We start from the raw sequence: 17,407 nt of genomic DNA on the forward strand, positions 1-17,407 counted from the left end.
TAATAAAATCTGCTAACAAATTTGGGTATGACGGCATACCTGTTTTACCCTCTGGCAGAAACCCTGCCAAGGTTTGTTTATTATACCCAAGTTATAACATGATTTGAGTGCTGTAATAACAGTGTGCAATAATTGACCAGTGTGCAATAATTGACCAGATGACCCACTTTCTAATTAACCAAGATAAAACTCAACTCAGAAGTTATGAACATTTACTTATGTTTTCTGTCTGCTATATAGCATTTTTGGAAGAAAGATTGTTTACTTAACTGTGAATGAGAAAATCTATGTACTGTTCGGTTAAATGGAATATGGGAATGCACTGGCTGGATACTAATACTGTTGCTCTAATACTTTATAATAATTGTGGGGGTTTTGTACAATGTATGATAATTCCGAGTCATTTTCTGCTGCTAATAAAATTATGAAGTGCTTATTTAAAATAATATACACAACATGAAGTCTAAGGAACACTAGCTATTGTACAGTAATCGGTTAATGCACCAAAGATACAGACAGACATTATTGTCCAACTCACAATCACTTTACCATATCATCAGCTAAACCTGTACATATCATACCGCACATGCTTGGGTGAAGAAAAGAAAAAAAGTCTCAAAATAAATGCATCTATAACCAATTCAGACGATCTAAGCCAGAGTTTGGCGGAGTAATATTACAACCCCTGCAATTACTCACAGCTATCGGCAATGCCATGGAGATTTCTGCAGAATTTTTCATTCTTTGCAGAATTTTTTTTTGCCATTGACTGTATTGGATTTCCCCGCTCCCAAGATGTATTTTATCCTTATTGTTAAAAATAAAATATACTTCGTGAACTTAAAACAGATTAAAAGTAACTATTAAAACAGTAACTGCATCAATATTACTAAGTATCTGAATCTCAGTGCAATCAGGCATGATGAAAAATACATATAAATTATCAGCATTAAGCAAGTATCAACTAGGATATTGAACTCTGTTGACTGTTCATAGCATGTGCATGGCAGGGACCACTGGGTTGCAAGGGGGTGACAGCATATATATCATTGAACTGTGGCCATGGTGCATTACGGGTGTTTTATTTTCAGTAAAATGTTCAATATATACTCCTACAAGTCACCGTAAGTGTTATGGTCAGATTGATGATAAGATATTTATAGATATACATATATAGAGAGAGATCGTTCCGATAGTTTAATCAAAATTTCTCCATCATTTATATTGGCAAAATATGCTACTCTATTCCGGTGCCAAGTGGCCTAATCCAAAAACAAAACAAAAACAAAAAACTGTACCAACTGTACACATTTCCTAACAGAAATTATGCCGTTATTAAAGAAAATTATTTTAATTCTATATCACATTAAATATATTCCGACACTTTGTAATATAATTAAAATATAAAGATTGAACTGACACGTCACTGTGGACTGACTACGTTGTATATGATAAATTGTCATCCCCTTGCAACCCCATTCGCGTGACTTTTAATCAACAAAGAATGCCACTGATATGTGACTTTTAATCAACAAAGAACGCCACTGATATAAATAAATCTTAAAGCATATTGGCAAACAAAACAAATAACAAACTCAGCATTCAAATTTACTTATAATTCAGAGTTGCAAACATGTTAATGGAAAAATTGCTTCTATCCTACATTTTCTTAATTGCAGGAGTTTAAAAATCCTGTTAAACTAATTACTAAGATATTAATAACTGATGATTTTATAGGCACGTTCAAGTTGTTTATGCTTACTAGGCCCAACAATTTTTACTCGTCAGTTGGCTACTACTTTTTACAAATAGTCGCCATGTTATCATGTTGGGTCTGGGATACTGGGACAATATGTCTCCCAGGATTTGAGTTCAGAGGGTTGGCAAAATAATTTGAGGATGAGAATGCTAGGGATAAGTCTCTCCTGTATTTTATTTTTTTTTAAATTCAGTTGTCTTTAGATGCATTCTGGCGTACATAATATATGTGTGTCATGTACACATAGAAGTCTACAAGAAAGATGTATGTCGAGACATATTTCTGAAATGTTTATGATTATTTTGATAATGTCAAATCTTTGATAAGTTTTTTTCATATTATTTTTCATGAGAATTATATATATCTTTTTTAAAGTATGGATTACTTGATATAAGCACATTTATACATAATATATATGTAGGCCAACTGTTGATTATTTAACTCAAAACTAGTTACATAAAAAGGTATCACTGATAAAAAATAAAATAAAACCCCAGATAAGCAAGCACAAGTACATGCACATAATATATAATAGTGAATTATTTAACTAGTTATTATTTTTATTTTATAAAAAATAAAATAAAAATAATATGTACTGAAAGTGAAAAACCCCAATCAATTAACAACAATTAATATGATGGTAATTGGGACCATTTTATAATTCTTGAAGTTAACATGTCTTTACTCTTTTCAATTTTGACAACTGGGACGAAACATACTTAAAATGTTTATTCTCTTGTCAGATTAATCACTGAGGTCAGTCCCTATTTTGGGAGGTTAAATTTTTTTACAGTCCCGGTAAGAAACTTGCGGGTTCTGTGCAGAATCCGAACTGCACCTATCGCCCATGCAAACATGTCAGGTTTAAGGGAATCGAATGCTGTGATTGGCTGAAATACTTTACGGGCCATTGGGATCACCAGCAGGTCAGGTCAGGTCATAGGTTTTAACATGCACATTCAGAACAAGCATTTGTAGCACATGCCTGTCTTGGACACAGGTGCCAGCTTCGGCTGGCTTCTCTGCCCAGGACACGAAAGGGTGGGGTGGAGAGGGAACACCAGCAGCCCAACCGGGGTCGGTAACAGGCGGAGGGTGGTTATGGAATTTGGAATTTCCTGTAGGATTAACGCCAAATGGAAAGAGTGTGAATTTTGTATGAAGGAAATTAGGTACAATTTTTAACGGTCCACCGGAAAATAAAGGATGGACCTACATATGTTTTTGAATTTAATATGCCAAGATACCTCAGATTACCAGCAAGGCGTGGAAACCTTTATACATGTACCATTTAAAAACAAAATATCGAAATGAGCCAGTTTGCAAATTGGGAAACGGTGCACCAAACCGTGAGCCTAAAACTGCGATTTTCGGTAACATCGAATAATCGTCCCACCCCTAGTGTTAACCAAACTTTTCAGTGTTCCGGTTCAGGAAGAGCCGTTAAACTAGCCTACAGCATCCAAGATGAAAAGCATAGTAACAAAATGGACCACTGTATGCTTATAATGAGACTAGCAAAGCCTGTTCCGATGACTTGAGATTTCGTCATATTCACTTAAATAAATGCACCACTCCATTATCACTTAACAGGGAATATACTAAAATGTAACAAAACAATGTTTGGTTTTCTAATAAATCTGAAAAAGATCATATCTGCAACTTTTGATAAATTAAATTTAAAAAAAAACAAAAAAAACATCAGTCCTACTGAAAAAACCACGGACACAACTGGATGTCACTGAGAAATGAAAAACAGTCTTACAAGACGAAAATAAGCTTTAAAAAAAAAAAAAAGGAACCAACATACACTGCACAGAAAACATGAGTTTAACCTTTAGACTACTGAATTAATTTTTGACAAAAACCATGTTGAGTGGGTACAGTTTATAATTTTTACTGACATATATTCACTCAAATATTTTATAAATACCTGAAATAAAGTTCATATATGAATTTATATAATGACCAATTACCAGGCCTCTCAGTATTAAAAATATGCGTGACCCATTCATCCATTATGCAGAAATAAATCCGGGTAACCGATTTCCTTTTTGCTTGACCCATTATATCCACGTAAATGGTGCTCCAAATGTTGCATGAACAAAAAATAGGTTATGCAGCATTAAATTCCAGCGAGAAACGCGCGAACAAAATGATAGTTTTTGCAATTTCAGAGGCCTGAATTACAAACATTTGTGTTTTGATAATTGATAATTAATTACAGGTTACCACAAAATATAGCCTGGTAACCTACAGGCTAACACAACTATATGAAAGTTAGAATTGAATTGCTGTTACTACTACTTTTAATGCGGACTTTCTAAAATTGTATTGGTGCGCACGAACATAGGTGTGAGAAAAGAAATCCAGAAGTAAATTTATCTAGTGGGTGCTGCTTAAACGCAGATTTCTGAAATTGCTCGCAATTGCACAAGTGTGCACGAACATTGGTGCAATTTCATACGAGAAAATAAAACACAGAATTAAATTAATCTAGTGGATGCTGCTTAAACGCGGAATGACTACAATTGCTTGCAATTGCACAAGTGTGTGTGAACATTGATGCAATTCCTTACAAGAAAATGAAACGAGGAAGTTCGGAATGCATTGTCTGGTTTATGTTCGGAAACGATACTGTTCGTTGAAATTTTCAACTTTTCTTACATGCAGTAACCTCCCAGTAACCTGAATGACCGTTCTCGACTATTTCGATGCCTGAACAGATCAGTAATTGTTTATTCCAATCAGAATAATCAATAAATTAATTACTCCCAGACATCGAAATAAGCATTGTGTCTGGTAACCCATTTACAGATTACCACAAAATATAGCCTGGTAACCTATAGGTTACCACAACACAACTTAGTTACTATATGAAAGTTAGAATTGAATTCCTGTTACTACTACTTTTAACGCAGACGTTCTGAAATTGCATCGGTGCGTGCAAACATCTGGAAGTAAATTTATCTAGTGGGCGCTACTTAAACGCAGATTGCCGAAATTGCTTGCAACTGCATAGCTGCGCATGAACACCGGTGCAATTTCGTACGAGAAAGCGACATGCGGAAGTAAATTCATCTAGTGGATGCTACTTAAATGCAGAATGACTAGAAGGCCCCGTATCCATAAACTGTTCCCTTGTGAACTTGTGATCTGGCCTTGTATCCTCTATCTCCATAGCATGTTACCTGTGGCATGTGCACTACTGATTTATTCTACTTATCACCAATTGATTATCTTATAAAACAAACGTTGAACAGAATGGAAATCAAGGAAATCACAAAAGCTTTTAATGCAAAAATTATTTTTTTTACATATAAAGGATGAACCAAACTACTGGTGTTTGTCATGGTAATCCTTATTTTTAGGGTCCTACAGCAGCTCATGTCCTCTCATCTCCTCAATAAATTCAGCTTCACTCATATTGAGAATAGCTTCACATGACTATTAACACCAAAAAAGCTTGTACGCTCTTGTGGCATATGAAAAAAAAGAGAACCTTTTCATTCCCCGTGTTCCCGGTCAGTAGGTCACACGTGCTGTGCACAAGGCCACATGTTCCCCGGGTTCAACCTATGGGAATTGCCACTAAGCAAAACAAAGGTTCATTGTCTTTGTGGCGCGTCACAAGGTCACAAGCGAACACAGAACAAGGGAACAGTCTATGGATACGGGGCCTAATGGTTTGCAACCTCAAGTGTGGGCGAACATTAATGCAATTCCTTACGAAAAAATTAAATGCGAAGTCTGGAATGCACTGCCTGGTTTACGTCTGGAAAGGAAACGTTGAAATTTTTGTCGAAAACGAAACACCGTTCTCGACTTTTCTTACATGTGGTAACCTGAACAACCGTTCGACTTATTTCGATGCCTGCGCTCCAGTCCTAAGTATGGCAGTGTCTATTTTAATCTTTGTTATTAATTATTTTTATTATTGTATTTCGGAAAAGTAATAAAATAAAAATTAAGGTGGGGTTATTTATTTATTTTATTGGATGACCTTAGAATAAGGTAGTTCTTTGATCAAACGAATAGACTAGAGCTACAAAAATCTCACCTCTTTTGCCAAATTCTCCAAGCCAGTACTCTTATAAAACTTGAAGATATCATCTCGAAGTTCGTTACCATTGGCAGACTTTGTGGGTGTCACTATTCGTACTGGACTTCCTTGCCCTAAAAACAAACAAAAATATGTTATATACAATTTACTAACTACATTGCTTATTATTTTTAGTATATAAACATGGCTGAAGTAAAAAGTGAGGTGAAATAATTAGTTTTGCTAAAAATCGAACTTTAAGGAACACTTTGTTCATTATTGTGTTGTGATTCATTTATATAAGTTTTACACAACTCTTGATTTTATGGAAACAATCATTTCTAGTAGTGTCAGTAAAATCACATAAACGATTTGTCCGTGACCCATCATCATCTAACATAATCCACTATTATTATTAAACAGTTTTAATGCTTTCGAAAGTCTTTCCCATAACATTTAAAATCCAGAGGCCTATTTCAAAGATCGCTAAACAATTCTTTAATGTTCACACCCCTAGTGCATTTATTATTTTTTGACACAATGTTTAAAAAAAGAAGAAAGCAGCCATATCAATTGTAGGGCTCAAACTTAGTGACGGCAAAGACAGCGATTCCCATAGTTGAGATATAAACTACCATAGATCATGGGCATCACTGACGGCACTTTTGTGCCGATGATAAAAATTACTATCAATAAAGCTCCTCAACGATGGCAAAATCAGGGAACATTTTGTGCAGTATCATTTGTTATTGCATCGCGATTCGCTACACATGATTCAGAGATCGATACACAATCTTAAAATACTGCAGTAGTTGCTAGTCAATATTCACTTGACAAAAAATATCACTAATCATTTTGAAAACAAAACATTCACTGAAAATGTATACAAAATTCTGTACATTTGATTTAGACTTCATACAGCAAAATAACCCTTCTGTGTTGTTTATGTGCTGTAATCGTCACTTCTTTTTAAAACAACTGCCTTAGAGAGGCTCAAAATTGCCATTAGTGGACACTTACACACACAGCAATTTTTTTTTTCAATTGAGTAAAACATATTCTCAATTTTAAGCATGAAAAGTAGGTGGCAACATTGTGTCAAGGAACATTGATGCTTACTGCTTACTAATAAACACTGCACCATCATCTAAAATGTATACAATCCCAGCATGATTTGGTCAACTTATAAAATAATAAGTTTTTAAAAAATCATTCTATCTTGGTGTGCAAATTGGTAAATGTTATTCCATGGGAACAAACGAAAGACTGGTACTAAAAAGAAAACTTTAAATATTCATGGGGAATTCAATAGTTAACTTTTAAATGGAATTTATATTCATAGAGCAAACTAAAAATGCACTTGTACAGAGCACAATTACCTTTCGTACATACAAGTTTGAGCATAAAATAATCAACCTGTTGTATTAAGGAGTATAAGCTAGTTTGTATAGTGGTACAAGTATGATGGTACAAATGACTGGACACAAAACAAAAATGGAAAGTGATCAACACTCATTAAAAACAGCACCACAAGAAAATGAAGAATTAAATCAATCAGTTAATTACATTGTGTTGAGTACTCTGATTAAGCATAACTGTCAAGTGTACACCTCACTTGGTAATTACTACTAATTCCAGATAAACAGATTATGACCATCGACATGTTGTTACAGCAAAACAAACTTTTTTTAAGATTTAGAAATGAGAAGTTTACCCTCATCGACCCAAAGGCTCGCCAACGTCGTGTTAGGATTAGATGTCATGTCTTAACGATCGGCAATCCAGATGTGATCCTAGATAATCTTGGGGTGAGATGTACTTTTAAAAGTACTTTCTACACCGTGGCACGATCACCAATTACTTATAACAAAAATAGAAATTCTTCCAACATGGAATTTCAACAAAATGGCGACTGATCATCACTTGATATCCGTTTCCTACCCAAAGAATGCCATATTAAACGCCATAAAAATAACCAATAAGTAATAAGATCAACAAAGCATCCCTTCCGGTGTTCGATGTCCCCAATTAAAAGCCATAATTAGGCTAAATATTCATCGATCATCAGCATATTTTAGCTTAACCACTCATTCTTAACAAAACGATCTTGGCGGCGTCCGCCATTCTTCTATGTTCATTGGTCGTAATACCCACGTGGTTAGGGGGTGCGCGTGCGTGTTAGGTAAAGAAAGGTCAAAGTTAATTTCAGGCCACAAACAAAAGCAATATTCCCATTTCCTTTCAGGAACTGAACTACATTTATGAGTCTTTAACTATCAACCGAGAAAGCAAAATGTATATTCAGTAAATGCTTGTTTATGAATTAAGTATATTCATCCACCACTTACTAAAATAATGCTTATTTTAATACAATATTATAATTTGACATCATTTTATTATTTTGTGTTAATGAATGTAATATTGTAGTCAGGGGCAGTTCAACAATTATGCTAGTTGTAATTTAGACGCGTCGAATTCGTTGAGTTATGTAAAATAATACTATATGTTTTGCGACTTATAGCCTACATTTTAAAAAAGGTTTGGGTGTCTAAGCAGAATTAGTCAATGTTTTATATATATGAAACAGTTCCGTCCTCCTACACCCCCCTCCCCCACCCCGCCACAAAAAACAACCAAAAAAACCCCCAAAACCCCCAGACAAACAACCAACAAAACAATAAAAAAACACACAAAAAACCCCACGTTGTAAATAATTTTAGTTTGGTTTGACGTAAGAAGAAAAGTAAAAGTGTTTTGGACAAATGAAAAATTCCAATTTTTATATCCAATTTAGAAAACAATTGGCTCATAAATAAATAACTTGTTGAAAATTCTATAGTAATAATAAAAAAAAGGGAAGGACCATAGGTACTTCGATACGCTTGAAGGAACAACATACTGTATAGTGTCTAAAGCATATTTCTTTTTTGAAATTAGGGCTGTCACGTTGACAAAAGTTTGTAAACGGAATTTGTCAAATGAAACGATAACGTTTAAACGGCCTAACATTTAACTACTTAGTAATTACTAGTGAATCAATGTAGATATAAAACTAATGAGAAACATTTCACACCAACTAGAAATAATCGCTCCTTCTAGGTATAGCCTAATTTATCATTTAAATAAAACTTAAAGTTTGATATGTTTAACGACACCGCTAGAGCACATTGATTTATTAATCATCGGCTATTGGATATCAAACATTTGTTAATTCTGACCTGGTTTTAAAGAGGAAACCCGCTACATTTTTTCAGCTAGTGGTAAGGGATATTTAATATGCACCATCCCACAGACAGGATAGCATATGCCACGGCCTTTGATATACCAATCATTGGTGCATTGGCTGTAACAACAAATAGCTCAAAGGGTCTACCGACGGGGATCGATTCTAGAGGAAAGCGCTTTATCACTGGGGGCTCTAATATACACATGTTCTGAGATGTAATGGGACAGTTGTAGTGGGTTTCCTCTCTAAAACTATATGTCAAAATTACCAAATGTTTGACATCCAATAGCCAATGATTAATAAATCAATATGCACTAGTGGTTTTGTTAAACAAAACAAATTTTAACTTTAATTTATGACTATATTACTAGACGCGGATCCAGTGTGTGTGTGTGTGTGGGGGGGGGGGGGGGGTCTCTCAGGGGTTCCGTGACACCCCCTTTGGAAAACGTTACCGGTTGCAAGCCTGCTGTGACCTCTAAATTTTTGTATTGATGTTGGCACAATATCTAAATACATTGCATTAAAATAAATTATGTACATTAGTACTTCATTTTATTATTATTATTATTATTATTATTATACCCCCGCCATGGAAAAATGCTGCATGCGCTCCGAGCATAGTTGTACGGCCTCCCATTTTTGTAAGGGGGCAGGCTGGCTTTTGCCCAAATTAAACGAAAATGCCCGAATCTGGATAAAAACATTTATTCATATTAGCATTACTACCAAACAGCTATATATAGGATTGCAAAAGAACGACTACGCATATTTACATGGAATACAACTAATTTTGAGGGTAGAATGATTGGAAATACGCGGCAAAAAAAGTTTAAAGTTTGTTTTATTAAAACGACACCACTATAGCACATTAATATATTAATCATCGGCTACTAGATGTCAAACATCTGGTAATTTTGACATAGGCCCTATAGTCTCGGAAAACCCGCTACATTTTTAGTAGCAAGGGTTCTTTTGTATGCACCATCCCACAGACAGGATAGCACATACTACGGCCTTTGATATATCAGTCGTGGTGCACTGGCTGCAACGAGAAATAACCGACAGGGATCGATTCGAAACCGACCGCGCAAGCGAACGCTACATGGTAAAACGGTCTCACGTTAGCACATTTCCCCCGAATATCTAAATCATTTCTGCTCGAGTTTGAGGTTTTAACACGGGGGGGGGGGGGGGGGGGGTAGTCCCCCCCCCCCCCCGTCTCGTACACAAAATATAGCCACAAGACAGTCACAATGAAATGACATTCGTGTGCATGCTCTTGTCTGGAATCTGATTCTTTTACTTCTATTTTGCTTGCTATAACCTACGATCTGGAAAAAACACCAAAAAACACCAACACACCAAAACAAACCAAAACAACAACCAACAAATAAAACATTTCCTTTCCTCCAAAAACTTTAAGTGAAATGTTGTTTATTACTGATAATATGGGCAGAGAGAAGTTGGGAAAGAAAAGTGATCTTTCTATAGGGAAAGAAAACACCTCATTTCTTCCCCTAGATACATTTTGACGTCATAAACAGTGCGGTGTGAGAATAGTTTCCATGGTGCAAGTCATGTCAACAACTAACTTACGTCATCAGCGATAAGTCTCTTGTTCTCAACTTGTAAACTTATTTTCAACAACAGTATCGTTCGAATATCTGCCAAAAAATCTTAAATATTGAAAATAGGTAATACCCAACTCGCTACTCGGCAATACTGTTTATCTTGCACTCGTGAACTGATGTTGTCGTTCTATCGCTAAAGGCTCGTTGCGTATTCTCTAAATCTGTGATTGCTCTCGTCAGATCACACACGTTTTCGACATTTTCCGTTAGGTTACGAAAATTACCGAAAACGTTACCATATAAACGCCAACTATCCTTTGATGTGACGTCAACAATGCTTTAACGTTGTAATTAATATGATTATTGATGTCAAAGCGATACTACGTACATTTTTTTATAAATATAGTTTAACTTCAGAAATGTGCGAACATAATCGCTGTTTGACATTTATAATCATATTTAGTTTAAATGTGTAATTAATATGTGCATGGATCTAATATTATCAGATAATTTAATGACTACTGCTAACTACGGTGCTGTTCTGACAGAACTTCTGTTGCAATATGTTCTACAAGTGTTGAGTGGATATAGGCCTATATATATATATATATATATATATCAAGAGAGGTAAGTGTTTGAATGTTTGTTTATCAGTACCGTTGAAGTCAGAGGTGGGAATGTATTTTATACAGTTAGGGTGTCAGGTGTGTGGTACTCTAGCAAACCTTCATTCGAGTAAATCCTGTAAGACAGGCTAATGTATATGGAAGAGGTGTGGGGGGATGACTGGGGATGTTCAACCCTGGTTAAACCAATGTATATTAATAAGACAGGCCAATGTATAAGGAGGGGGGGGGATAAATTTGACCATAAAAACGGCACAATGGGAATGTGTTGGAGTACACCCCCCTCCCCTAAAGTTCAGAGTGCTCTGAAAAATCCAGTTTTTAGCAGCATTTATCTGTTTTTCTTGTTCCAACTAGTGCATCACAACTGGTCAAAGGCCGTGGTATGTGCTTTCCTGACCTGTAGGAAAGTGCATACAAAAGATCCTGCATTGGGAAAAAAGGTAGCTATTTTTTTTCTGATGATGTCAGAATTACCAAATGTTTGACATCCAATAGTCAATTATTAATTAATCAGTGTGCTCTAGTGGTGTTGTTAATAAAAAAATTAAAAAGTTTTTTTAGTGGAGAACATATGTGATTAATTTATCAGGTTTATATTTCTGTGGAAGATTTTTATGTAGATAATGTTAGTGTAGGCCTATTTTTAAATAATGTAGGTGCCCATTTTAAACATTGCACCACTCACTAGAAAAATGCTGCATCCGCCCTTTCCTGTTGTGAAAATGTTAAAAATAATTGCAAAATTACAACTCAGCCCTCCTTCTCCATCCACCAGTTTCACAGCCTAGTTGTGTCAGTGACCCCTGCTTGATTTCACGCTAGACAAGTTTTTATAAATTATAGGAACTATCCTGAGTTTGCTTGATGTGCGGTCAGTCTAGGATCGATCCCTGTCAGTGGCCCAATTGGGCTATTTCTCATTCCAGCCAGTGCACTACAACTGGTCTATCAAAGGCTGTGGTATGTGCTATCTTCTCTGTGGGATGGTGCATATGAAAGATCCCATGCTACTAATGAAAAAAATGTAGCAGGTTTTCTCTCTAAGACAATATGTCACAATTACTGAATGTTTGACATCCAATAGCCAATGATTAATAAATCAATGTGCTCTAAACTTTAATTGCGGCTATACTATAATAAATATTATAATATAATGGAAGACATTTATGAACAAACAAGACATGTACATAATGTCTTCTACTATTCTTTATTTAATTACAGTCAATGAACATTTATACACTATTATAATATTATATGTAATAAATCTAGAAAAAATAACATTTCTGAAGTAAAAAAATATGTAAAAATTAAAATGAAAAAACAAACATAGTAATTTACAGTATAAAAATTGTTCAAGGCATAGTGTGAAAAAAACTCCACTCTTTAGAATGGAATTAACATATGTCTGAATGACAAACCATTAATGAATTCAAAACCATATCTCTGTACAAGCCATATCAAAAAGATGTTTTGACATCTCCTATGATTCAGTCATGTTTTGTTTCTAAGAGGACTGCCACTCCCCAGAATATGTGCTGAAATGTCATTAAGCAATTATTCCATCTTTTTTTTGGTCATCAGATCCCTTGAACTCTGCATTGTGCAGAGATATGATCTTGGCTGTGATAACTGGACATTCAAATTCAACACAAAATCCCATTAATGATGGTCACCACTGAAGAAACCAAACAGAATTGTTTCTAAAATGGAAGACTTAGTCTAGTGTCATATTATAACATGTTAAATTAATATACTATTCAAAAAAAAGTAGGGGAACTGTAATAAGAATTTACAATTGCCAAAATTGTAAGGTATTTTAGCTGTGGGGAATGGTTATATGATAATAGTGAATTAATTGGGTAAACATTATAACCGGTAGTTCAGTCTTACAGTAGGTTTTATGACCACCAAAGATCTTGATTGGGGTCAGAAGTGAAATTTGAAAGTTGACGTTTTTTTTATCAGTAAATCGCAAATTCAAACAATAAAAATTATTAAAAACAAAACAATAACAACTGTATGATCAACAGAATGAAAAAAATTGACAGAAATTCTCAGAAATAATATTCCACAGTGATTAATCGATCTTCCTGGAAATTTTCAAAATCGAGAATGACACCCCACACGTGTGTACGGGGCAATTGCATGATGCACGTGCAAACTATGGAATGTGTTTCGGTGTGTTCATAAACAGACCTGAACGTTCTTTACTAGGATGTCTGTGGTCAAAATGTATGTTCGGTCTAATAGTTGATATTAACATTAATATTTCAGGTTTCCCTACTTATTTTGAAGGGTATATATTAATAGTTCCAGGTACACAACCAGTGCTTATAAAACTTTAGAATATAGAGTGAAGGCATTAAAGGCACAGACCTTACTTTCAGGCCGTGAAAATGGACAAGTAACTTTAGTTAATCTACAAACCTGCAACACACATTTGGATAAGGTTATAACGGAGAGAAGCTAAAGTCTGAAAAGTGTGATGTTTAAACGGAAAAAAAGAAAGAAAGGTTTTATTTAACGACGCACTCAACACATTTTATTTACGGTTATATGGTGTCAGACATATGGTTAAGGACCACACAGATTTTGAGATGAAACGCGCTGTCGCCACTACATGGGCTACTCTTTCCGATTAACAGCAAGGGATCTTTTATTTGCGCTTCCCACAGGCAGGACAGCACAAACCATGGCCTTTGTTGAACCAGTTATGGATCACTGGTCGGTGCAAGTGGTTTACACCTACCCATTGAGCCTTGCGGAGCACTCACTCAGGGTTTGGAGTTGTTATCTGAATTAAAAATCCCATGCCTCAACTGGGATCCGAACCCAGTACCTACCAGCCTGTAGACCGATGGCCTAACCACGACGCCACTGAGCCCGTTTTGTTTAAACGGGGAAATAAAAGTAACGAGCTAATTGTCTCGATAACCATTACTTCTCAGACAAATGTGCATTTTTAGAATTTAGTTCCTTGTTTAAAATATCAGTGTCTGTATATTCAGTCTTTCTGGTCATCATAATGTTTGTATGTTTGTTTGTTTTGTTTAACGACACCACTAGAGCACATTGATTTATTAATCATCGGCTATTGGATGTCAACATATGGTCATTTTGACAGTCATAGAGAGGAAACCCACTACATTTTTTCATTAGTAGCAAGGGATCTTTTATATGCACCATCCCACAAACAGGATAGTACATACCATGGCCTTTGATATACCAGTTGTGGTGCACTGTCCGAAATGAGAAATAGTCTAATGGGCCCACCGACGGGGATTGATCCTAGACCGACCATGCATCAGGCGTGTGCTTTACCACTGTGCTACATCCTGCCCCAAACTGTATATGGTCTCCCAATAATTTTGTATGTACAAAAAAAAAAAAAAAAAAAAAAAAAAAAAAATATATATATATATATATATATATACACGTACTAGAAACTAAAATGAACTTTGTTCTGGTACAAACAATATATAGGATGATCAGTGTATGTCATTTTAGTCATTTCATTTCATTTCAACTTATTTTTGTGCTTATATCCAATTAAGGTTCAAGCACGCTGTCCTGGGCACACACACTTCAGCTATCTGGGATGTCTGTCTATGACAGTGAGTTAGTGGTTAGTGAGAGAGAAGAGGGTGTAGTGGTCTTACATCTACCCATTGAGTCGTTAAAACTCACTCTGGGTGGGAACTAGTACCAGGCTGCCAACCCAGTACCCACCAGCCTGTAGTCTGATGGCTTAACCCTGACACCACCAAGGCTGGTGTTCACCCCTGTGCCACTTTGTAGCTCAGTAATTAGACTTTAGCAGGTGTAAATGACAAATGACTAGAAACGTGTCAGATTTGCCAAAATTGATACTTTAGTCAACATTTTAACTTGGGCAATAAACTCCGGACAGTTCGAGTCTTGAAAATACGGACTTTAAGGATGGGTCCATGGACCAGTAATTGTACCATTGTAATGAGTTTCATCATTACCAATTTAATGACTTTGATCAGAGTAATGATTTCCATTATTTTTAATGTCTTTTATCATATGTAATGACTTTCATCATTGTCATGACTTCCATCATTTATAATTATGTGCATCATGGTAGTTATGTTTATCATTGTAATGACTTTTATCATTGTCATGATTTCCATCATTTATAATGATGTGTATCATGGTAGTTAAGTTTATCATTGTAATGACTTTCATCATTGTCATGAGTTCCATCATTTATAATGATGTGCATCATGGTAGTTATGTTTATCATTGTAATGACTTTCATCATTGATATTGTTATGGTTTTCGAATTACATTGACTTTCATTCATCATTATATATATCTTCACCACTGTAATTACTTTTATCACTATCATTTCTTACATCATTATGACTTTAATCATTAATAGTGTGAAGATTTTTGTCATTGTCTTGACTTTTATCATTGTATGAACTTTCATCAGTGTAATGAATTTTATCATTGCATTCACTTTCATTACTAATGCTTAAACTACACAATGAGATGTTAATGTAGTCAGTGTTTTAACTACATGTTGAGATGATAAAGCAGTTGATGATTACACTACATGTTGAGATGACAAAGCAGTTGATGTTTACACTACATGTTGAGGTGACAATGAAGTAACTATACATGTTGAGATGTTAATGTAGTCAGTGTTTTAACTACATGTTGAGATGATAAAGCAGTTGATGTTTACACTACATGTTGAGATGACAATAAAGTATCTATACATGTTGATATGTTACTGTAGTCAGTGTTTTAACTAACATGTTGAGATGATAAAGCAGTTGATGTTTACACTACATGTTGAGATGACAATAAAGTATCTATACATGTTGATATGCTAATGTAGTCAGTGTACAAACTAGGGCTTCCACGAGTCCAAAATAAGTACTCGAGGGTCAAACTCAACCCGGACCCGAGTACCCGACACTTACATTAGATGATGATGAGATTAAGGAATAAAGTAAAATAGCATTATGAATCTTAATTCCAGCGCTGAACATGGATGCCAAATCATGCCATTGTATCGCATTTAGAAACTGGTTGATATGTTCAGTGTTGTGATGGACGGACGGCCAGTTTGAAAAGAGAATACCTCCTGTCCCAAGTCAGGCTCCTGATCATATCAGAGACTTTACTCGTGAGAGGATTGAAATCCCAGTGGTATATGAGCACATAAAACTAGTGGGCCATTGCCCATAAAAAGAGAAACTAGCACACGATTATATAGTTATTGTGTAACTTATATCGTTGATTATCTACTGCTGAAATTATTGTCCTACATTGTCCACTGTATTATAGCTGATATTTGTATTCCACTGTGTACGGGTACACGGGTACTCGAGTCCTGTGAACAGACTCAAGTCTTGCTGACTCGGCCCGTGCCCAAGTACTCGAGTACTCGTGGAGATCCTAGTACAAACTATGTTGAGATGACAATGTAGTAAATGTTTAAACTACATGATGAGATAATATTGTAGTCAGTGTTTAAACTACCCTTAATGGCATACTATTACAGATTTAAGGACCTTATTTCTCTAAAAATGGATAATAAATAAAAATTACATTAACTGTTGGAAACCAAATCTAGCTATTGCATCACCGTAACTAAACCATGATGGAGTGAAATCCATGTCATGCCTCTCGGCAATTTTAGTTTTTGAATTGTGGACCATTGAATAAAGTACATTTAGGGACAAATCAAATTATTTTTGTTCAGGTAATACTTTATTAGACCATTAAATAGGTCAGTGGTCTGTGACAATATGCCTTTAAGGGACCACATTAAAGTTCCTCATTAAAAAAAATAATACAAGTAAGTTGACCTCTGTAGTATTTCATTAACCAGTTGGTTTGAAGTTACTTGTAATTTTATGTACTAACTAATAAAACATTTATAAATGGTATACTGCCACTTGTAAAACAGAAAAAACTTCTGAAAATGAAGCAGTGCTCTGGTAAAAGAAAATGTTTATTTTGTAACAGCTGTCAAGGGAGACTACTCTCTAAAAAAAATAGCAGTTACGCGGTCCTCTCAGTTTTGTCGTATTTTTCAGAGAATATATTCTGACATAGACTTCTTCTTTTTTCTTCATTGTACGCTCACACAGGAACCCCAGTGGCTCGAACAAAAGCTGCTGTATTCCGTAGGTCCAT

General features: G+C 35.3%; 1 protein-coding gene across 2 annotated transcripts in view; it reads right to left on the reverse strand.

Moving 5' to 3' along the window:
* LOC121371983 (transcription factor Dp-1-like) overlaps positions 1 to 7,909 on the reverse strand; it is a 29,344-nt gene extending 21,435 nt beyond the window's left edge. For both annotated transcript variants that reach the window (XM_041498229.1, XM_041498221.1), the window contains exons 1-2: positions 7,516 to 7,909; positions 5,820 to 5,935 (exon numbers count right to left, since the gene is read on the reverse strand). In XM_041498229.1, coding sequence (XP_041354163.1) covers positions 5,820 to 5,935; positions 7,516 to 7,564 — 165 coding nt within the window. In that variant the 5' untranslated portion in view covers positions 7,565 to 7,909. The remainder of the gene's footprint in view (positions 1 to 5,819; positions 5,936 to 7,515) is intronic.
* Between the last annotated feature and the right edge of the window lie 9,498 nt (positions 7,910 to 17,407).

Source organism: Gigantopelta aegis, chromosome 1 (genome assembly GCF_016097555.1).
Source record: "Gigantopelta aegis isolate Gae_Host chromosome 1, Gae_host_genome, whole genome shotgun sequence".
NCBI lineage: Eukaryota > Metazoa > Mollusca > Gastropoda > Neomphalida > Peltospiridae > Gigantopelta > Gigantopelta aegis.